We start from the raw sequence: 24141 nt of genomic DNA on the forward strand, positions 1-24141 counted from the left end.
AAAAATAAAGCTGTATTTTTGTACTAACTGGATCTTGATTATTATTCTGTCTGTAAAATACAATGTCCAATATAGTAGGAACAGAAGAAAGCAGACTCTACTTTTATTATATGTATTTCTTATCTTTATTTTCTGTAAAGAAAAATTGACTTTGTAGTTCCTAAATTTAGTTAAATTGATGGACAAAAAATGACTTGAAATTCAGCCTCACCTTGTTCACAGTAGATTCCAGTGGTTCCTAGAGGACAGTAACAGGTGTACCCATGAGGCAATGAAATACAGGTTGCTCCCTTGCTGCAGTGGTGTGGAGGGTCGTGTTCAGGATCACAGGAAGTGACTGTCTCTGTGCAGAATGCTCCTTTCCACCCTGTGGGACAGTTGCAGCTGTAGGTTGAGAGAGAAATTAGCACTTGAATAGGGCTGGATATACTCTTGTTATCACTCTGATGTAAAGTTTGCAACTTTAATTAGGTCCCAAGATTACCTAGGTGCATTGTGATTCAAGCAATCAAGATCCAAATTGTCAAAGGAAAGCATTAATAACTGGTTATAAGATTACTGAACTCCATATCAAGTATTTAAAAAGGTTCAAAGCATGGAAATAGAAGATTTTATGAAAATAATTTCTTTCTTTTTATTTTTTGGTATTGGGGAATGGGGTGCTCTACCACTGAGCTATATCCCAGCCCTTTTATATTTTTTTTATTTTGAGACAGGGTCTCACTAATTTTCTGAGGTTGGTCTCAAACATGGCAATTCTCCTGCCTCAGCCTCCAGAGTTGCTGGGACTACAGGCATGTGCTACTGTACCTGGGCAGAATAATTTTTTTTGACAAAACCACACTGTAGGTCCCTCTCCTTTTCTGCACACCACCAGGGGGAGGGCTGGGTCTGGAGTTTCTGCCTCTTAACCTTAAATCTGGAGAAAGGAGATTCAGCAGGATTACTTGGAGAGTTTCTTATATGTTCCCTTGTACAGGAAAACACAGAGGCCTAGCTCTTGAGGAATCTTGCCAGGGGTGTGTCACATATAAGTGAATCTCAGGGAAGGTATGCAACACTCTTAGAAACATCAGACAGAGGGCATAAAAAAGGGATCATGCACAAGAGCTGTCCTCCCGGCTTTAGAGACTTCAGTAGTAAAAGGCCGTCGATCAGCTTATGCTTGATGCAGACTATGAAGGCTGGCAGGGAGGACCCAGTTGGAAGAGAGACCTTGCTTGGGTTTACAGTGTAATACTGGGAGAGGCCCAAGTAAGGGAGTTGCTGATGGACCGACCAAAGGTAGGAGTTACCAGGCAAATACAGGGCACTGGGTAAATTTGAAATGTCTGATAAACATTGATTTTTTTTTTTTTTGTACGTGTGTAAGCATATCTCATACTGTATTTGAATTTCAGGTAAACAGTATATTGGATATGCTGAAAATTATTTGTTGTTTATTTGAAATTCAAATTTATCTGGGCACCCTGTATTGTCTCCTTTTCTCCCTAAATCTGGCAGCCCTCATTAAATGACATAGTAGAGTGTCAGCTTTAAATCGCTGCCAGAGAGGACTAAATCTATTTAAAATAGTACCAAAGAAGCACATTCTAAGATAGGGCATGGGGTCTAGGGTTAGAAACCAGTAGGCTGAGGAAAAGCAACAGTGGATCACACCTCCTTCCCACCACCTTCCATTCAAACCAGAGTCCCTGGCTGGGTTTCAGGTACCAGTCTTGAAGAGGCAAGTATTGATCAGTATATTGAAGTGGGTCCTTTAAATTAATGAGTTGTTTGAAAATTAACGTGTTTATTTTTCAAGTAGAAACAGAAAATTCAGCAGGCTTCCCCATGTTTCAATTTAGGAGCACATAAATGTTGAGTCCCCTATGCAGGTACAAAAAAGAAAGTGATAAACACAAGCAAATTTACTTTATGAGTACATCCATGAGTCCTGGGTCATTTTTTTTTTAATGCATGACAATTATTTTATTTAACACATTGATTTTTGAAGGAACAGTAACATAACTATTTCAAATCAAACACACACATAAACAAAGGGTCACTCTTTTTTGTTCTCAATGTATTACAACGGTCATTATTTGCTGGCAAACTATAGATATAGTTGACACCAAGAGCACGCTGGGGGATTTGAAAAGCATCACCAATGTATAATTTCTACTGTAAACAAGTCAAGATAAGGCAAGTAGAAAATGGAAGTGTCTGTAATTTTGTGTTTTCTTTACCCCAGTCGTTAACCCTCACAGATTCTATGGATTGAAGGTAGTTTATAACCTTCCTAGTTGGATCAAACTATATGACACACATTATATACCATATAGAAGGGAAATGAGGACAACTGGCACTCTTTCTGTAAACAGTGTTAACGTCCTTTATCACTTTACAGAAACAACAGATAAAAATATTATAAAATTAAAACAAATCACCTGATCCACTTCTGATTATGGCAAAGCTATTTTTTACCACTTAGCATGTATCTTACTACTATTTTGTTTAATCAAGTTTTACATTTTTTTTTTTTTTGGCACTGGGAATCAAACACAGAGGCACTTTACCACTGAAGTTTATCACCAGTCCATTTTATTCTGAGACAAGTTCTCCTGAAGTTGCTGAGGCTGGCTTTGAACTTGTGATCCTCTTGCCTCAGCATCCTGAGTAGTTGGGATTACAGGCACATGCCACCTTGTCCAGCTAAGCAAATTTTAACATTAAAAATGCTTTGCATTGTGTTTTATAGTCTCTTGTTTAAAATCAATTTGAAGTACATTATGCATAACATGTATAAATACAGTTTAAAATTAATGATAAAATGAATGTCTTTGAACCTACTTTACCCCCAAATCTCCCAGAGAATGACCAGGACTTTGAAGGTCACATGTGTGCTTGCCCTGAGAGCCTCCTGACCTATCCTACAGGGAGCTGACATTGTCCTGAAATTCGAGATAATTACTCGCTTCAATTTTTATTCAGAGTTGGTTTTAGGATTCACCTGTGTAGACCTGGTTCATTGTCATTGCTATATAACTTGATGAATAGAGGGTCATAATTTCTGTGTCATTGAAATTTTAATATTTCCTTTTATGGTTTGAATTTTGTGAGACCCTTATTTGTGAAATTCTTCCATATTACAAGATCAAATAGTTGTTATATGTTATCTTTCAAATTACATTTTTGTCCTTTACATTTAAGTCTTAATACACCTAAAGTTATTTTTTTTGTGTGTTCAACGTGAGGTGCAGTTAGTTCTCCATGTGGACAACCAATAGTCCTAGCACTCTGTTAAACAGTTCACCCTTTTCCACTGATGAACCATGTTGAAAGGCCTAGATCTAGTTTAGACTAATATCTGGGTCAATATCACAGTCTTCATTTCTCCAGCTTTAGAAGTCTGGATGTCTAGAGCAGCAAGTTCTGCTACTTTGTTTTTCTCTTGAGAGGTATATTAACTATTTTTAGCCTTTTTCTCTTTCAGGTATTTTCTCTTCAACTAGTTCAAAGTGTAAGATAGGCAAATTTACCCAATGTCTCTGTGTAAAATGGCATTTGTTTCTCATTTATTTTTATACTGTGCATGTAGCTGTTTTTGGTTCTAGGCCTGTGAGGAGTTTCCTATTAGGTTCCCTATCTGAGATAATTCCATGGTAACCTATGTTGCCCTGAAAGGGTAAATTTAAAGTCTCCAGGTTTCAGTAGAATTCAGGGCAAAGCCAACTCTGAGGCTTACTCCTCAGGATCTTGCTTTCATTTCATTTGGGCTTTGTAAATGGATTGTTTTCACTTCAGATGGAAGGAAATATTCTGAAAGTATACATTTTATATTTATTCAGATTTGAGTATTTTCATTTGGAATAATCACTCAGTATATCTAATTCTCCACAAAATCTGCAAAGAGAACTTCCTACAAATAAACCTAAAAAGTCTTTACAATATTTATAAACATCTTTCCATGTTTATTAACTTCTAATCCAAACCTTATATTTAATAATTGAATATTATGACATTAAATTGATGAAATAAAATTCATTCTCATTGTTATTTGTGAGATATGTTATGTTTTTAATTTTCCATTTTCTATTAACAATATTGTGATAAAACTCCTGTAGCTAATAGATCTTTGGATACCTTCAATCATTTACTTAGGAAAAATTCAAATGTCAACATGACTTCTTCGCTTTAGATGCATATCCCAGCCTGCCCACCATAATAATTGTACCAATTTACATTCCCATTATCAGCCTATGAGAGTGCACCTAAAATAATAGAATTATATGTAATCGAAAATGTGGATCATTTTTACAGGCTTTTTGAACTGTACTGACCTAAAAATGATTTATTAAAGTAAAAATGATTAAGGGTCTACATACACATATTTATAAAAATATACTCATTTTGAATTCCTATTTTCCTTTACTACTTGATAGTATAAATCAAATTTATGCCCCATAAGGATTCATTTCTATCATATATATGTATATGTATATATATATATATTTATTTTTTATATTTTTTATTTTTTTAAAAAAATTTAGTTGTAGATGGACACAATACCTTTATTTTATTTATTTGTTTTTATGTGGTGCTCAGGCTCGAATCCAGTGCCTTACATATGCCAGGGAAGCATTCTACCACTGAGCCACAAACCCAGCCCCCCTATATATAATTTTGGTGTCTATTATGTACACTGCATTAGGTTAGGTCATAAAGGGTGGGCAGAAGACCTGTAAGGAGTGAACTCTAGCTCCAGGAGAGGGGAGGCTTGTAGGGTAAAGGCCAGCCAGATTGCAGTTGCTCAGGTGTCCAGTGCATAACACGGAAAGATGCTGCTCAAATCCAGGAGCCAATGGATGAAACACAAATAACATGACCAGCAACTTGTTCACCAATGCACTGATAGTCTTTGGTTCCAGAAGGAATTTAAAGTGCAAATTTTCATCTATTTGGAATTTATGGCTAGAAGCCTGAGGCACATCCATAAAAAGACAAACAAATATCTTTGGGGCATTAAACAGTATATTTAGATGGGTTGTGATGAAAGAAAACATATGCTTGTTGCATATAAATAAATAGTTTTCGATAAAAAAATGAAAAATTGTATAGGATTTTCTAAAGTGAAGACAAAATGCAGAATACCACAGTTACGTATGATTTTGATTATTGTTTAAAGATCACAAGGAGCAGAAATGTGTAAAGACCTTTTATACAAAAAATAGAAGGAGTTACCAATTTCACAAAAGAAATAAAACTATAGTAAAAACGCTACTTAAAATTCTTAAAGAATTTAAAAATAAAAATAAAAAATTTATTTGTAAATGATGATTGCACCCTCTAGTGGTTCATTTTTTGTCATTTGAAAAAAGACAAAGCTAAGTACAAAATGTCTCACTGTCTTATTTATAAACAGACCTAGCAATCATAAAATATTTATTTTATTTTATTTATTTAAAATTATTTTGAATATTTGAGATATAGTACATAATGTTGTTGAAATAAAATATTTATTCTATTATTAGAAATAGCTTAAATTATGTTAGGCATAATATAATATAGATGCTGTAAGCCTATAAAATAATATTTAAATTAACTAGAACCTCATATAATTCTTCTCATAGTTTTTATTTCAAATGGTTAGTTATAAGAAGAAAAAGTCAACAAACAAATGACTTAACATTACATCTCAAAGCCCTAGAAAAAGAAGAACAACTCAACACCAAAAGCAGTAGAAGACAGGAATAATTAAAATCAGAGCTTAAATAAATAAAATTGAAACAAAAGAAACAATTGAAAAAATTGACAGAACAAAAAGTTAGTTCTTTGAAATAAATAAATAAAATTGACAGATGCTTAGCCATGGTAACGAAGAGAAGGAGAGAGAAAACTCAAATTACTATGAAAACTGAAATATCACAACAGACACTACAGAAATACAGAAGATAATTAGAAATTATTTTGAAAACTTGTACTCCAAGAAAATAGAAAATGTCGAATGCATCAACAAATTTCTAGAGTCATATGACTTGCCCAAATTAAATCAGGATGATATACACAATTTAAGCAGATCAATTTCAAGTGACAAAATAGAAGATGCCATCAGAAGCCTAACAACCAAGAAAAGACTAGGACCAGATGGATACACAACCGAGTTCTACAAGACCTTTAAGGAAGAATTAATACCAATATTCTTCAATTTATTTCAATAAATATAAAAAGAGGCAGCACTTCCAAACTAATTCTATGAGGCCAATATCACCCTGATTCCAAAACCAGGCAAAAACACATTAAAAAAAACAACAACTTCAGACCAATATCTCTAATAAATATAGATGCAAAAATTCTCAATAAAATTCTGGCGAAGTACAATAATACATCAAAAAGATAGTGCACCACAATCAAATGGGATTCATCTCAGGGATGCAAGGTTGGTTCAATATACAGAAATCAATAAATGTAATTTATCACATCAATAGACTTAAAGATAAGAACCATGATCATCTCAAAAGATGCAGAAAAAGCATTTGACAAAATACAGCACCCCTTCATGTTCAAAACACTAGAAAAATTAGGGATAACAGGAACATATCTCAACATCATAAAGGCTATCTATGCTAAGCCCCAGGCCAACATCACTCTAAATGAAGAAAAATTGAAGGCATTCCCTCTAAAAACTGGAACAAGACAGGGATGCCCTCTTTTACCACTTCTATTTAATATAGTTCTTGAAACACTGGCCAGAGCAATTAGACAGATGAAAGAAATTAAAGGGATACACATAGGAAACGAAGAACTCAAATTAGCACTAATTGCTGGTGATATGATTCTATACTTAGAAGATTCAAAAAATTCCACCAGAAAACTTCTAGAACTAGTAAATGAATTCAGCAAAGTAGCAGGATATAAAATCAACACCCATAAGTCAAAGACATTTCTGTATATCAGTGACAAATCCTAAGAAAGGAAAATGAGGAAAACTACCTCATTTACAATAGCTTCAACAAAACAAAACAAAACAAAAATAGTTGGGAATCAATTTAATGAAAGAGGTGAAAGATCTATACAATGAAGACTAACTACAGAACCCTAAAGAAAGAAATCAAGGAAGACCTTAGGAGATGGAAAGATCTCCCTTGTTCTTGGATAGGCAGAATTAATATTGTCAAAATGACCATACTACCAAAAGCACTGTACAGATTTAATGCAATTCCAATCAAAATTCCAATGGCATTCCTCATATAAATAGAAAAAGCAGTCATGAAATTCATCTGGAAAAATAAGAGACCCAGAATAGCTAAAGCAATCCTTAGCAGGAAGAGTGAAGCAGGTGGCATCACTATACCAGACATTAAACTATACTAAAGACCAATAGTAACAAAAACAGCATGGTATTGGCACCAAAACTGACTAGTACAGAATAGAGGACACAGAGACTAACGCACAAAACTACAGTTATCTTACATTAGACAAAGGCACCAAAAACATACATTGGAAAAAAGATAGCCTCTTTAACAAATGGTGCTGGGAAAACTGAAAATCTATATGCAGCAAAATGAAATTAAACCCCTATCTCTCACCATGCACAAAACTCAAAAAAGGGATCAAGGACCTGGGAATAAAACCAGAGATGCTGTGTCTAATAGAAGAAAAAGTAGGCCCTAATCTCCATCATGTGGCATTAGGCCCCAACTTCCTTAATAAGACTCCTATAGTGCAAGAATTAAAATCAAGAATCAATAAATGGGATGGATTCAAACTAAAAAGTTTCTTCTCAGCAAAGGAAACAATCTGTGAGGTGAATAGAGAGCCTACATTTTGGGAGCAAATTTTTACCCTTTACACATCAGATGGAGCACTAATCTCTAGGGTATATAAAGAACTTAAAAAGCTAAACACCAAAAAAAAAAAAAATAACCCAATCAATAAATGGGCCAAGTACCTGAACAGACACTTCTCAGAAGATGATATATAATCAATCAACAAATATATGAAAAAATGTTCATCATCACTAGCAATTAGAGAAATGCGAATCAAAACTACTCTAAGATTTCATCTCACTCCAGTCAGAATGGCAGCTATCAAAAATACAAACAACAGGGGCTGGGATTGTGGCTCAGCCGTAGAGCACTCGCCTAGCTTGGGCAAGACCTGGGTTCGATCCTCAGCATCACATAAAAATAAAGGCATTATGTTGTGTCCATCTACATCTAAAAAATAAATATAAAAAAATACAAACAACAATAAGTGTTGGCAAGGATGTGGGGGAAAAGGTCCATTCATACACTGCTGGTGGGACTGCAAATTGGTGCAGCCAATATGGAAAGCAGGATGGAAATTCCTTGGAAAATTGGGATGAAACCACCATTTGACCCAGCTGTCCCTCTTCTCAGTCTATACCCAAAGGACTTAAAGACAGCATACTACAGGGGCACAGCCATATGAATGTTTATAGCAGCACAATTCACAATAGCTAAATTGTGGAACCAACCTAGATGCTCTTCAGTAGATGAATGGATAAAAAAATGTGGCATATAGACACAGTGGAATATTACTCAGCAATAAAAGAGAATAGAATCATGGCATTTGCAGGTAAATGGATGGAGTTAGAGAAGATAATGCTAAGTGAAGTTAGCCAATCCCCAAAACCCAAATGCTGAATGTTTTCTCTGATATAAGGAGGCTGATTCATAGTGGGGTAGGAAGGAGGAGAATGGAAAGAATAAACGAACTCTAGATAGGGCAGAGGGGTGGGAGGGGAAAGGAGGGGGCATGGGGATAGAAATGATAGTGGAATGTGATATATCCAAAGTACATGTATGAAGACAAAAATTGATGTGAATATACTTTGTAAACAACCAGAGATATGAAAAATTGTGCTCTAGATGTGTAATATGAATTGTAATGCATTCTCTTGTCATATATAAATTTAAAAAAATAATAAAAAACAAATGGTTAGTTATATGTGCAAAGATTTAAAAAGTTACTTTCAAATATCGATATTACTACCTTACATCATTTTTTCTGTTTGTTGGTGGTGCATGATAATTATGCATAAGAGTGAGATTCATTGTTACATATTCCTATATGTACACAATAGAACAATATAATTTGCTCAGTTTCATTTCCTAGTGCCTCTCCTTTTCCTCCCTTTCTCCTGACCTCTAGTTCCCTTCCTCTACTGGTTTCTCTTCTATTTTCAACAGACCTCCCATCCCCACTTTTTTCCCCTCTCTTAACTTCCACATATGATAGAAAGCATATGAACCTTGACTTTCTGAGTTTGACTTATTTTGATTAACATATGTTCTCAAGTCTTATCCATTTTCTTGCAAATGGCATAATTTCATTCTTCTTTATGGCTGAATAAAAGACTAATGCTCCTCAAATTATTCCATGAACTAGAAGTTGGGTTAACACTTGCAAATTTATTCTATGAAGCTAGTATTACCCTGATACCAAAACCAGACAAGAACACTCAAGGAAAGTAAACTACAGATCAACATTCCTAATAAACATAGATGCAAAAATACTCAATAAAATATTAGCAAGTCAGGGGGCTGGGATTGTGGCTCAGTGTTAGAGCGCTTGTCTACCATGCATGAGTCACTGGGTTTGATCTTCAGCACCAAATAAAAAATAACTAAATAAAGTTATTGTGTCCATCTATAACTAAAAAAATATATTTTAAATTAGCAAATCCTATCTTAATAAAACATTAAGAAGATCACACATTATGACCAAGTTGGTTTCATTCCAAGCATGGTTCAACATATATAAATAAATAAATGTAATAAAGTGAATTAAGGAAAATCACATAATCTCAATAGATGCAGAGAAACCCTTTGACAAAATTCAACATTCATGATAAAAACACTGAAGAAACTAGGAATAGAAGGAACTTACCTCAAGATTATAAAGGCTGTCTATGGCAAAACCAAAGTCACCATCATAGTGAAACTGAAAGCATTTCCTCTAAAATCAGAAACAAGAAAAGGATGTCCAATCTCACTTCTCCTATTCAACATGGTACTTGAAATTTTAGCCAGAGTAATTAAGCAAGAGAAGCAAATGAAAGGGATACAAATAGAAAAAGAAGAAGTCAAATTATCACTGTTTACAAATGAAATGATCCTATATTTAAAAGATCCAAAATAGCTCCACCAGAAGAATTTTAAACCTAATAAAGACAGAAAAACAGTAAGATACAAAGTCAACATATAATAATCAATAGTTTCCTATACACCAATCATGCATTTCCTGAAAAGAAACCAGGAAAATAATTGTATTCACAATAGCCTCAGGGGAAAAAAAACCTAGGAAAAAATCTAACCAAGAAAGTGAAATACCTCTACATTAGAAATTATAGAACCCTGAAGAAAGAAATTGAAGACACAACATGAAAAGGTCTCCTATGTTTACAAATATGCATAATTAATAGTGTTAAAAAAGGGCCATATTAATAAAAGCAATCTATAGATTCAATGCGATCCCTGACAAAACCAATGGCATTCTTCACAGAACTAGAAAAAACAGTCCTAAAAATTCATTTGGAAGAATAGAAGACCTCTAATAACCAAAGCAACTATAAGCAAAAAAAAAAAAAAATGCTGGAGGCAACACAATACCTGATTTCAAATTATACTACAGAGATATAATAACAAAAACTGCATAGTATGGTCATATGAACAGACACACAAACCAATGGTGCAGAACAGAAGACACAGAGACAAGCATACACAGATACAGTCATTTGATCCTTGACAAAAACATACGTTGGAGAAAATATCCAGAATATATAAAGAACTCAAAAAACTTACCACAAAACAACTCAGTCAATAAAGAGGCAAATGAACTAAACACACACTTTTCAAAAGGAGAAATACAGGTGGCCAACAAATGTATGAAAAAATTTTAACAACTAGGAAAAAGTAAATAAAAACTACACTGAGTTTTCTTCTCATTCCAGTTAGGTGGCAGCTAAAATGAATACAAATAACAATAAATGATGGAGAGGATATGGGAAAAAAGGAACACTTATACACTGTTGGTGGGATCGCAAATTAGTACAAGCACTATGAAAATTAGTATGGAGTTTTCTAAGAAATACTAAGAATAAAGCCACCACATGATCCAGGTACACCACTCCTCCGTATTTATCCCAAAGAACTGAAGTCATCATAGTACAGTGAGTGATACATGCATACCCTTATTTATAGCAGCCCAATTCACAATAGTCAAACTATGAAACCAGTGTAGGTTTTCCATCAACAGATGGATAAAGGAAGTGTGTATATATACACAATGGAGTTTTAATCTTACACTTATATTTTAAGAGAGATTTTCATTACAATGATTTTGTACAAGGTTTGGGGCAGTTTCCTTTCTGTTCCATGGCTACTTTAGTGCTTTGTGAGATGTAGACAATAAAAAATTTCAAACCTTCATTCCTTATTCTTTAATTTACTTCATATTTTCCTAACCATTGAAGTTAATTCATAAACATTCTTCCTTTAACCACATATCTGCTACTCTGTCCTGAGAAAGAGAAAGTTTTGACATATGTGTGTGAGGTGGGGTGGTCATATAGCAGGAAAAGTAAACATAAAACAGCATTTATTTAAAGAATATTTATTGTTATTGTGGATATTTCTTACATGCTAGGTGTTTTTCACTGTGCTTAGCACTGAGATTCTACAACATGCAAGGCTCCACTTGGTCTTATGGATTTGCTGGGTTCATTGGTTTTGTGGAAATTAATAGGCAGGTGATTTTTATACAATGGGATAAGTGCCACAGTAGGTACTATGGGGGCCCATAGGAAGGACTGAACCTTAGTGAATTCTGAAGTGACATTTGCCTACATGACTGCCTGCACCCAAGGGTAGGCATGGTAGAAGATTGCTCTAGAAAAGGACACGAGTTCCCATGGACTTTGAACAAGAGGCTAAGGCGGTTCAACCTTTAAGTGATAGACTATGGGAAATGACATGAATGATGAGGCACACTATAAAAAAAGTAATCTGGGAGCTGAGGGTGTAGCTCAGTGGGAGAGCTCTTGCCTAGCATGGGTGAGGCACTGGATTCAATCCTCAACACCATAAAAATAAAAGTACTGTGTCCATCCACAATTAAAAAATATTTTTTAAAAAAGAAGAGTAGTCTGGTATGTAACTGCATGGTGTAACAACAATAAGTTCTGTAGTGATGTAATTTTAACCTTAGTGAGACTTTACTAAATTTTTTTCTGCTAGAAAAAGGGCTGGCAACCTTTTCCTGTAAAGGGCCAGGCAGTAAACAGGTTTGTAGTTCTTTGGGGGAAATCCTTGGGTGTGGCTGTATCTCAATAAATTTTATTTGTCTCAGTGGGTGTTGGGCCAGATTTGGTCCATAGGCCATAGTTGTAAGACCCCCATACTAGACTAAGATCCACTGGAGCAAAGGTAGAGTTCTGTTTGGCTGCAGTCCCATGGACAAAACCAGTTCCTGGCATATTATAGTTTGTCATTGACTCTTCAGGAGATAAATAGATAAGTGAATAAATGAGTCATGGCTGGGATAAGGATGTAGATACATGCAAAAAGCTCTGAATTAAGAAATGGCTGTGGAACTGCAAAGACTGAAATAGATGTAAAGCATTTCCAAAGTTTTGGTAAGTATGTTGGTGTGGAAGAAGAAAGAGTATAATAGCAGCAAATATTTATTGAGGCTTCCCTTATACTTTCCTAAAAATTCTTCTCAGTATGTTGAATATTAGCTCTTTCAAACCTTCCTATAGCCTCATTAGGAAGGAACTGTAATCATCCTCCTTTTGCAGAGGAGGAACTTTGAGGAACAAAGAAGGGAAGGATGGGAAAGGGCAAGGGCACCCACATGTTAGTCTCCATTCTGTGTCTCTCCATCTTGGGGAAATCCTTCAAGTTTTAGAATTAAATGAAAGAACATGATGCCATTAGCGGAAATAGGAACATTTGGGTAGATAGGTAATTCAAAGGGAAAATAGAAACAATCTATGTTAAACTAGACTGAGAGGTGAGAGTAGGTAATAAAAGGGATCCCCCCACCACATAAGAATGTAATAACATGGCTCTTACATTTGATGAGAGTTAAGGACAGAAGACAGGTTCATAAACTAAGTAGACTAGCATGAAAAGGGCTGAAGCAGGTGGCATTCACTACACAATAGCTAAGAATATTCAAAAGATACCAAGGAATCATTGACATGATGCTGAGAACTGTTTTCTTAAAAGACCATTACAAAAATGTTATATGTCTTGAATTACTAAAATACAAAGAACAATTTATGGGTTTGTCTGTCTCCAAACATGAAAAAAGGATGCCATGAAAGAAAATAGCAAATATATTAGAAATGGTATAACTAATTACAATGACAACACAGAGTAGAATATTGGAGTATATGGTTATATATACTTATAAGGTTAACTATTTTAGTTTTTGTACGTTTGATGTGAAAGATTTAAATTCTTAATTGCAGATAAATTGTTTAGATCTTACCGTCAAAATTTAAAGCTCAGAAACAAGTTTGGGTTAAGTTTTTCTCATTATACTAGAAATTCAACATGAAGAATTTAATTTTCTCATAATTAGGCAATTCTAAAAGTGCTAGAGTTTGGGATAAACATATAAAAATGAAGTGAAAAGGAGATGATGGGAGATTTAATATTCTTCCTTTGAATATCACTTATGTATCATTTACTGTCTTACTAAATGTTCCCCAAAGAGGAAGTACCTGCATCACTGAACTTTGCAACCAGGGCAGATACACAATAGAAAACGTATCTTGCCCCTCAAGGACTTGACACTTTATTTAGAACAATGTATTTATATGAAATATCTATGACATATGTAAAATATAATATTCAGCATTTATTAGGGCTAAATTTTAGTTTGCCCATTTTAAGTACATACCCTTTTTCCCCCTCTTCCCAGTCGCTCTTTAGTAGCCATCTTAAGTACATACTTTTAATGTAGTAACTCATTTAATCCCCATGTTCAGCTTCTGAGGTAATTATAGTTTGCTGGGAGCCATTAGCCAAGTAGGTATGACAATTTCCTTGCCAGCGTACCCCATGTTGCTGACATGTTGCAGTGACATTGAATGTAAGTGACCTTGCTCAAGGACCAAGGCAGATTAGGGTGTTCCCGGTTTTAAGATAATCGTGTTTAGGGCGTTCCCAGTTTAGGTTCCAGGTTTAAGGTTTAAGATTATTCCTGCTGGGAATAGGGCGTATCCTGCTGCCTGAGTTCCCCTTGAGTTCTCACGGGACTCAGACAGTATATTTTGGGATAGAAGCCGAGTGGAGGTGAATTTGGGAGAGAAGGAGGATTTGGGAAGAGAACGTGGATTTCCCCAGAACGTGATTGTAGACGGCTGGTGTGAGTTCGGGAATAAAGAGTTGCTGTTTGAATCTACAAGCTGTGTGGTGGCTCGTGATTGTGTGCCCAGCCAGACTGCGGCATTTGTGCCCAGCCAGACTGCGGCAATAGTTAGTAGTACTCAGGGTACAGATGAAAAATTGAGACTTAGGAAAAGAACCTCTACATAACCCAATTTTCCAGTTTACATCTCAAATGTGGATTTTAATTGCTTTGGATAAGAGAGACTCTTCTGTATATGTAGAGGCTGAGAGGGAAAAAAAAGTTCTAGAGAAAATTTACCATGAGCTGCATCTGTAGGAAAGTTATGGTTAGAGATTTGTGGGTTTTCTATGCATAAGTGAAAGCAGAAACACAGTATTTAAAATGAAATCTGTGTGAATTGATGACAAAGTCAAATGACTAATGGAATAAAATGCATATAATTTGGCAATCAGTGATCACATGGCCTAAAGGACTTCATTGCATATACAACTTATTTCTCTGCTATTTAAAGAGAAAAGGAAACAGCTGAATTACCTTCTCATTAGACCATCTGTTGTGTTGGATGGCTTCATTCATATCAAATTGTTTTCCTTTACAGGTTATTTCCATTTGAGTAACAGATTAAGAGAATAAGGTGGGATATAACAGATGCCATTTTACCTACACAAATTTGCTGAACGTTAAGTGACATAGTCAAAATTTGAACCTTTAAAGAAATATGCAAACAAATGCTAAAACAAATTAAGCCCATCATACACTGCAATGTGATGACATGTCAAAACTCAACATGCTGACCTACTAGGAAGAGACACTGTAGTCACTCTACCTGCTAAGAGTTATCCCATGACCTGTCTTTCTTTGCTGGTGAGATCACTTTTATGATACCTTAGAAAGTGTAATAAAGATGAGATGAAGCTACTTTTTACATACTAACACAACTACTGGGAGTTGTTTTGGGGCCTTATTTTTGATAGTTGTGTTCTCTAGGTGTAAGGGCCTGAGGATGGCACTATGTTAACAGTTGGACTCAGGATTTCTCTTACAGAGGAAACGTCTGTGGGAAACTGTTTAGATGAGCTGCTTGGAGTAGACGGTGAACTTGGTTGCGTTAGGATAAACATAAGCCTGGATTTTCAAAAGATGGAAAATCACTCTGCTTTAGACTAGAAGGGAAATTTGCCTTATTCTAGCCTAGAGAGTCAGTTGGAGCAAAGTGAAGTGACAGACAAAAACCAACGAGATGGGTGGAATGGCCATGTTTTTTTTACTGCAGTGCTATGACCAAAAGACAAGCTGGAAGTTGTTTAGGTGGCCATGGTACAATCCTTTCCCTTCAATATCTCCACTGTTCCCCTATCCTGGCACTAATCTAAGAAGTTAGATCTATCATGAGGTGTGAATGGCTTTGTTTCTTTGAAAGAAATTTAAGAAGTTGAGACTTTTAGGCAGCCATGATATGGAGTAGTTCATAGGGGTGGCAACAAGACTGAGGAAACAAAGATGGCTATGAAAAACAGGTCTTCTCATTGGAATCTGCATTAATCTTGGAAAGTCTGGGGACTTTCACAGTTTGTGGAGATCACAAGGGTCTGTAGAAAGTACCTGACATCTGAGTTCTAAAATAACCAGGGGGGAGAAGATGTTCCCCAGAAACCACAGCAATAGGGAGGCTTGATGAAAATCTATCCTGAATTCTTACCTCTGACTCTTACTTTACAGCTGTTTAAATAATAAAGGAACAGAAGGTGGGGAACTTATTTTCAAACCTAAACCCTTCAAAAACATGCTCCAAAGGTGGCATCAAATGATGTACATTCACTGTTTTGGCAGCCAAGGACTTGAGATGGGGAAAAATGGAAATGAAATATTCCCAGATCCTGAAAGGGGTTATAATGACTGGTGGAATCCTGAGTGTAATCTTTTTATTTTACACTTTATGAACTTTATAAATTAGACAAAATATATATTAAATGTAATAATTTTTAGATTAAAACAGATAGAAAATTAGAAAAAAATAGTATCAATGATCATTTTCAAAGTCATTGTCTTTTCTAGTTTCATTTGTTCCTTACTTCTTTTTTTTGAAACAAATTCTAATTTATCTGTAAATAACTCAGTATATATCACTAACAGATAAGAAACTTTTAAAAACACAACCACAGTGTCATCATCAAACCTGACAAAATGAACATTAATATTATCTAATTTCTGTGTTCAGTTAATTATAATTGTCCCAAAGAGGTTATTTATTTATTTAATTCTGATAGTTCATCAGGATTCAAAAAGCTTCACAATGCATTTACATAGTGTATGTTTTAACCATTGTTACCTAGATAAAATCCTGCCTCTGTATTTCTTTCCATTATTGCTAGTTTTGGGGTCTTTGGTCCAGTAGAATTTTTCATATTCTGGATTTCGCTGTTTATATCTTTATGATGTCACCTAAGTTATTTTACTCTATTGTTAGTATTTACCATAAACTTACAGATAGTGAGGCTTGATTAGATTCTGGCTCATGTTTTATACTTCTTTATAGGTGATGCTTTGTAGTTTGAACTGAATCACACCAGCAGGAATATATCTGGTTGTTCATCAATGATATTATGATTGACCAGTTGTTTAAAGTGGTGTTAATTTGATCCCACCATTATATAACTTTCTATTAACCTTTAACATTGTTTTTGTCAGCTTTTTTTGCTGCTGTGTATTACTCTGCATTAAAAAATGACAAAATCATAGAATTTGCAGGGAAATGGATGGCATTAGAGCAGATTATGCTAAGTGAAGCTAGCCAATCCCTAAAAAACAAATGCCAAATGTCTTCTTTGATATAAGGAGAGTAACTGGGAACAGAGTAGGGAGGAAGAGCATGAGAATAAGATTAACATTAAACAGGGATGAGAGGTGGGAGGGAAAGGGAGAGAGAAGGGAAATTGCATGGAAATGGAAGGAGACCCTCAGGGTTATACAAAATTACATACAAGAGGAAGTGAGGGGAAAGGGAAAAATAATACAAGGGGGAGAAATGAATGGCAGTAGAGGGGGTAGAGAGAGAAGAGGGGAGGGGAGGGGAGGGGGGATAGTAGAGGATAGGAAAGGCAGCAGAATACAACAGACACTAGTATGGCAACATGTAAATCAATGGATATGTAACTGATATGATTCTGCAATCTGTATACAGGGTAAAAATGGGAGTTCATAACCCACTTAAATCAAAGTGTGAAATATGATATGTCAAGAACTACGTAATGTTTTGAACAACCAACAATAAAAAATTAAAAAAAAATTGCTATCATACAAAAAAAAAAAAGACACCAAGAACAACCTAAGGAGGAAAAGTTTATTTCCAGGCTCACAGTTTTAGAAGTCTCAATCCATAGATAGCTGGTTCTATTGCTCTGCGCCCAAGGTGAAGCAGAACATCATGGCAGAAGAGTATTGTGGAAGAAAGTGGCTCAGGACGTTGTAACAGGAAGGAAAGAGAGGGATGGGGAATGCTTCCCTCATCACAGACAAAACATAAATTCCAAAGGCATGTCCTCAGTGACCTACCTCTTTCAGCCAATCTGCTTACCATTCAGTTAATCCCTATCAAGGGATTAATGCACCGATTAGGTTAAGGCTTTCATAATCTGATCATTTCACCTCTAAACTTTCTTGCATTGTCTCACACATGAGCTTTTGGGGGATACCTCTTTTCTAATTCATAACATATATAATAGCTTAAGTAGCCATTGTTTTGTTGGGGGTTACACAATAGTGATGTTTCTTATTTCTATTGTTTATCCTACACTTATTAGTTGAGTGCAGTGAAAAACTATTAATTATCTGGTTAGGATTAGTTATCTATCACTGTATAATAAATTACTCCAAAACTTACTGTCTAAAAGGCAACAATAACAGCCGCCGCCCGCGCCTGCAGGAAAGATACGCAAGCAGTATGAAAAGACAAGGAAAGAAAGGACCACAAGCAATGCAGGTCAACGCAACTTTAGAAGAGGTAACAGATGCAGCAGATGGAATGCCAGATAAAGAATTCAGGATATACATGCTTCAGATGATCTGGAGTATCAAGGAAGACATTAGACAGCAAAATCAGACAATGAAAGATCACTTCGACAATGAATTACGCAAACAAATCCAGGAAGCAAAGGATCAACTATACAGGGAGATAGAGGTTATAAAAAACAAACAAACAGAAATCCTAGAAATGCAGGAAGCAATAAACCAACTTAAAAACTCAATGGAGAATACTACCAGCAGAGTAGAACACTTAGAAGATAGAACATCAGACAATGAAGACAAAGTATTTCAACTGGAAAAGAACATAGACAGCTCAGCAAGACTGTTAAGAAACCATGAGCAGAACATCCAAGAAATATGGGATAACATTAAGAGACCAAACTTAAGAGTCATTGGGATACAGGAAGGTACAGAGCTCCAAACCAAAGGAATGAGCAGTCTATTCAATTAAATAATACGAGAAAACTTCCCAGACTTGAAGAATGAGACAGAATCCCAAATCCTAGAAGCCTACAGGATGCCAAATGTGCAAAATCATAAGAGATCCACACCTAGACACATTATAATGAAGATGCCCAACATACAGAATAAGAAGAGAATTTTAAAAGCTACAAGAGAAAGGAAGCAGATTACATTTAGGGGTAAGCCAATCAGGATAACAGCTGATCTTTCAACACAGACTCTGAAAGCTAGAAGATCCTGGAATAACATATTTCAAACACTGAAAGAAAATGGGTTCCAACCAAGAATTGTGTATCCAGCGAAATTAAGCTTCAGGATGGAAGATGAAATTAAAACCTTCCACGATAAACAAAAGTTTAAAGAATTCGCAGCTAGAAAACCATCTCTTCAAAACATCCTCGCCAAAACATTACAGGAAGAGGAAATGGAAAATAACAATGAAAACCAACAGTGGGAGGTAGGACAGTAAAGGGGGGGGAAATAATCAAAGAGGAAAACAAACCATGTTTAGTAACAGAAATAAACAAATATGGCTGGAAGAACAACCCATATCTCAATAATAACCCTAAATGTTAATGGCTTAAACTCACCAATTAAGAGACACAGGCTAGTAGAATGGATCACAAAACAAGACCCAACAATATGCTGCCTACAGGAGACGCATTTGATAGGAAAACACATACATAGGCTGAAGGTGAAAGGTTGGGAAAAATCATATCACTCATATGGACTTCGGAAACAAGCAGGAGTGTCCATACTCATATCAAATAAAATAGATTTCAAGCCAAAGTTAATCAAAAGGGATAAAGAGGGACACTACATACTGCTTAAGGGAACCATACACCAACAAGACATAACAATCATAAATATTTATGCCCCAAACAATGGTGCAGCTATGTTCGTCAAACAAACTCTTCTCAAGTTCAAGAGTCTAATAGACCACCATACAATAATCATGGGAGACTTCAACACACCTCTCTCGCCACTGGACAGATCTTCCAAACAAAAGTTGAATAAGGAAACTATAGAACTCAATAACACAATTAATAACCTAGACTTAATTGACATATATAGAATATACCACCCAACATCAAGCAGTTACACTTTTTTCTCAGCAGCACATGGATCCTTCTCAAAAACAGATCATATATTATGTCACAGGGCAACTCTTAGACAATATAAAGGAGTAGAGATAATACCATGCATCTTATCTGATCATAATGGAATGAAACTGAAAATCAACGATAAAAGAAGGAAGGAAAAAGCATACATCACTTGGAGAATGAACAATAGGTTACTGAATGATCAATGGGTTATAGAAGACATCAAGGAGGAAATTAAAAAATTCTTAGAGATAAATGAAAACACAGACACAACATATCGGAATCTATGGGACACATTGAAAGCAGTTCTAAGAGGAAAATTCATTGCTTGGAGTTCATTCCTTAAAAAAAGAAAAAACCAACAAATAAATGATCTCATACTTCATCTCAAAATCCTTGAAAAAGAAGAGCAAAACAACAGCAAAAGAAGTAGAAGGCAAGAAATAATTAAAATCAGAGCTGAAATTAATGAAATCAAAACAAAAGAAACAATTGAAAAAATTGACAAAACTAAAAGTTGGTTCTTTGAAAAAATAAACAAAATCAACAGACCCTTAGCCATGCTAGGGAAGAGAATAAGAGAGAGAACTCAAATTACTAGCATACGGGATGAAAAAGGCAATATCACAAAAGACACTTCAGAAATACAGAAGATAATCAAAAACTATTTTGAATCCTTATACTCCAATAAATTAGAAGATAGTGAAGGCATAGATAAATTTCTGAAGTCATATGATCTGCCCAGATTGAGTCAGGAGGATATAGACAACCTAAACAGACCAATATCAATTGAGGAAATAGAAGAAACCATAAAAAGACTACCAACTAAGAAAAGCCCAGGGCCGGATGGGTATACAGCAGAGTTTTACAAAACCTTTAAAGAAGAACTAATACCAATACTTTTCAAGCTACTTCAGGAAATAGAAAAAGAGGGAGAACTTCCAAATTCATTCTATGAGGCCAACATCACCCTGATACCTAAACCAGACAAAGACACTTCAAAGAAAGAAAACTACAGACCAATATCTCTAATGAACCTAGATGCAAAAATCCTCAATAAAATTCTGGCGAATCGGATACAAAAACATATCAAAAAAATTGTGCACCATGATCAAGTAGGATTCATCCCTGGGATGCAAGGCTGGTTCAATATATGGAAATCAATAAATGTTATTCACCACATCAATAGACTTAAAAATAAGAACCATATGATCATCTCGATAGATGCGGAAAAAGCATTCGACAAAGTACAGCATCCCTCTATGTTCAAAACTCTAGAAAAACTAGGGATAACAGGAACATACCTCAATATTGTAAAAGCAATCTATGCTAAGCCTCAGGCTAGCATCATTCTGAATGGAGAAAAACTGAAGGCATTCCCTCTAAAATCTGGAACAAGTCAGGGATGCCCTCTCTCTCCACTTCTGTTCAACATAGTTCTCGAAACACTGGCCAGAGCAATTAGACAGACGAAAGAAATTAAAGGCATAAAAATAGGAAAAGAAGAACTTAAATTATCACTATTTGCAGATGATATGATTCTATACCTAGCAGACCCAAAAGGCTCTACAAAGAAACTATTAGAGCTAATAAATGAATTCAGCAAAGTGGCAGGATATAAAATCAACACGCATAAATCAAAGGCATTCCTGTATATCAGCGACAAATCCTTTGAAATGGAAATGAGGACAACCACTCCATTCACAGTATCTTCAAAAAAAAATAAAATACTTGGGAATCAACCTAACAAAAGAGGTGAAATACTTATACAATGAAAACTACAGAACCCTAAAGAGAGAAATAGAAGAAGATCTTAGAAGATGGAAAAATATACCCTGTTCATGGACAGGCAGAACTAACATCATCAAAATGGCGATATTACCAAAAGTTCTCTATAGGTTTAATGCAATGCCAATCAAAATCCCAACGGCATTTCTTGTAGAAATAGAGAAAGCAATCATGAAATTCATATGGAAAAATAAACGACCCAGAATAGCAAAAACAATGCTAAGCAGGAAGTGTGAATCAGGCGGTATAGTGATACCAGACTTCAAACTATACTACAGAGCAATAGTAACAAAAACAGCATGGTACTGGTACCAAAACAGGCGGGTGGACCAATGGTACAGAATAGAGGACACAGAAACCAATCCACAAAACTACAACTATCTTATATTTGATAAAGGGGCTAAAAGCATGCAATGGAGGAAGGATAGCATCTTCAACAAATGGTGCTGGGAAAACTGGAAATCCATATGCAACAAAATGAAACTGAATCCCTTTCTCTCGCCATGCACAAAAGTGAATTCAAAATGGATCAAGGAGCTTGACATCAAATCAGAGACACGCCGTCTGATAGAAGAAAAAGTTGGCTACAATCTACATTCGGTGGGGTCGGGCTCCAAATTCCTCAATAGGACACCCATAGCACAAAAGTTAATAACTAGAATCAACAAATGGGACTTACTCAAACTAAAAAGTTTTTTCTCAGCAAAAGAAACAATAAGAGAGGTAAATAGGGAGCCTACACCCTGGGAACAAATCTTTACTCCTCACACTTCAGATAGAGCCCTAATATCCAGAGTATACAAAGAACTCAAAAAATTAGACAATAAGAGAACAAACAACCCAATCAACAAATGGGCCAAGGACCTGAACAGACACTTCTCAGAGGAGGACATACAGTCAATCAACAAGTACATGAAAAAATGCTCACCATCTCTAGCAGTCAGAGAAATGCAAATCGAAACCACCCTAAGATACCATCTCACTCCAGTAAGATTGGCAGCCATTATGAAGTCAAACAACAACAAGTGCTGGCGAGGATGTGGGGAAAAGGGTACACTTGTACATTGCTGGTGGGACTGCAATTTGGTGCAGCCAATTTGGAAAGCAGTATGGAGATTTCTTGGAAAGCTGGGAATGGAGCCACCATTTGACCCAGCTATTCCCCTTCTTGGTCTATTCCCTAAAGACCTAAAAAGAGCATGATACAGGGACACTGCTACATCGATGTTCATAGCAGCTCAATTCACAATAGTAAGACTGTGGAACCAACCTAGATGCCCTTCAATAGACGAATGGATAAAAAAATGTGGCATTTATACACAATGTAGTATTACTCTGCATTAAAAAATGACAAAATCATAGAATTTGCAGGGAAATGGATGGCATTAGAGCAGATTATGCTAAGTGAAGCTAGCCAATCCCTAAAAAACAAATGCCAAATGTCTTCCTTGATATAAGGAGAGTAACTAAGATCAGAGTAGGGATGAAGAGCAGGAGAAGAAGATTAACATTTAACAGGGATGAGAGGTGGGAGGGAAAGGGAGAGAGAAGGGAAATTGCATGGTAATGGAAGGAGACCCTCAGGGTTATACAGTGGAGGGGGCAGAGAAAGAGGAGGGGGGGAGGGGAGAGGTGGGGAGGGGGGATGGTGGAGGATGGGAAAGGCAGCGGAGCACAACAGACACTAGTATGGCAATATGTAAATCAATGGATGTGTAACTGATGTGATTCTGCAATCTGTGTATGGGGTGAAGGTGGGAGTTCATAACCCACTTGAATCAAAGTGTGGAATATGATATGTCAAGAAATTTGTAATGTTTTGAACAATCAACAATAAAAAATTAAAAAAAAAATAAAAGGCAACAATAAACATTTAATATTATGATGGCCTTATAATAGGTCACTTGCTTTCTGGTTGCCATCTGTAATTTATTATGTATACAGCTCCCAGAAAGGATATATAAAATACAGTCTCACCACTCTCAAAACTATTCCTTGCAAAGCATCATTTATTTTTTTTTAATATTTATTTTTTAGTTTTCGGCAGACACAACATCTTTGTTTGTATGTGGTGCTGAGGATCGAACCCGGGTCGCACGCATGCCAGATGAGCGTGCTACCGCTTGAGCCACATCTCCAGCCCTGCAAAAGCATCATTTAATCCTTAAATGTAAAAATTTAAGAAAGGCAGAATCTGCAATAATTTTTTAAATTAGTTTTGGAAGTGACAAATTTTCATTTCCATAATATCTTCCTGTTTGCACAGATCAGGCCTATTCAGTGCCAGAGAAGATTAGGGAAAGAAGTGTCTAGTAGGAGGCAAGAATCACTGGGGATCACTTGGAAGTTGGATGGCACACTTCAAAGCACAATCTTTGCTGGAAAGCAAGGATAA

General features: G+C 35.7%; 1 protein-coding gene across 1 annotated transcript in view; it reads right to left on the reverse strand.

The window, feature by feature from the left end:
* The window catches only part of Eys (eyes shut homolog), a 1592434-nt gene that overhangs the window by 27274 nt on the left and 1541019 nt on the right, over window positions 1-24141 (reverse strand). Inside the window, 1 exon segment of the mRNA XM_046432606.1 lies at window positions 212-384. Within this exon segment, the coding sequence (XP_046288562.1) occupies window positions 212-384 (173 nt within the window).

Source organism: Marmota monax, unplaced genomic scaffold (genome assembly GCF_021218885.2).
Source record: "Marmota monax isolate L192 unplaced genomic scaffold, Marmota_monax_Labrador192_F-V1.1 WCK01_AAM20220418_F8-fsc00116, whole genome shotgun sequence".
In the NCBI taxonomy this organism is placed as follows: domain Eukaryota; kingdom Metazoa; phylum Chordata; class Mammalia; order Rodentia; family Sciuridae; genus Marmota; species Marmota monax.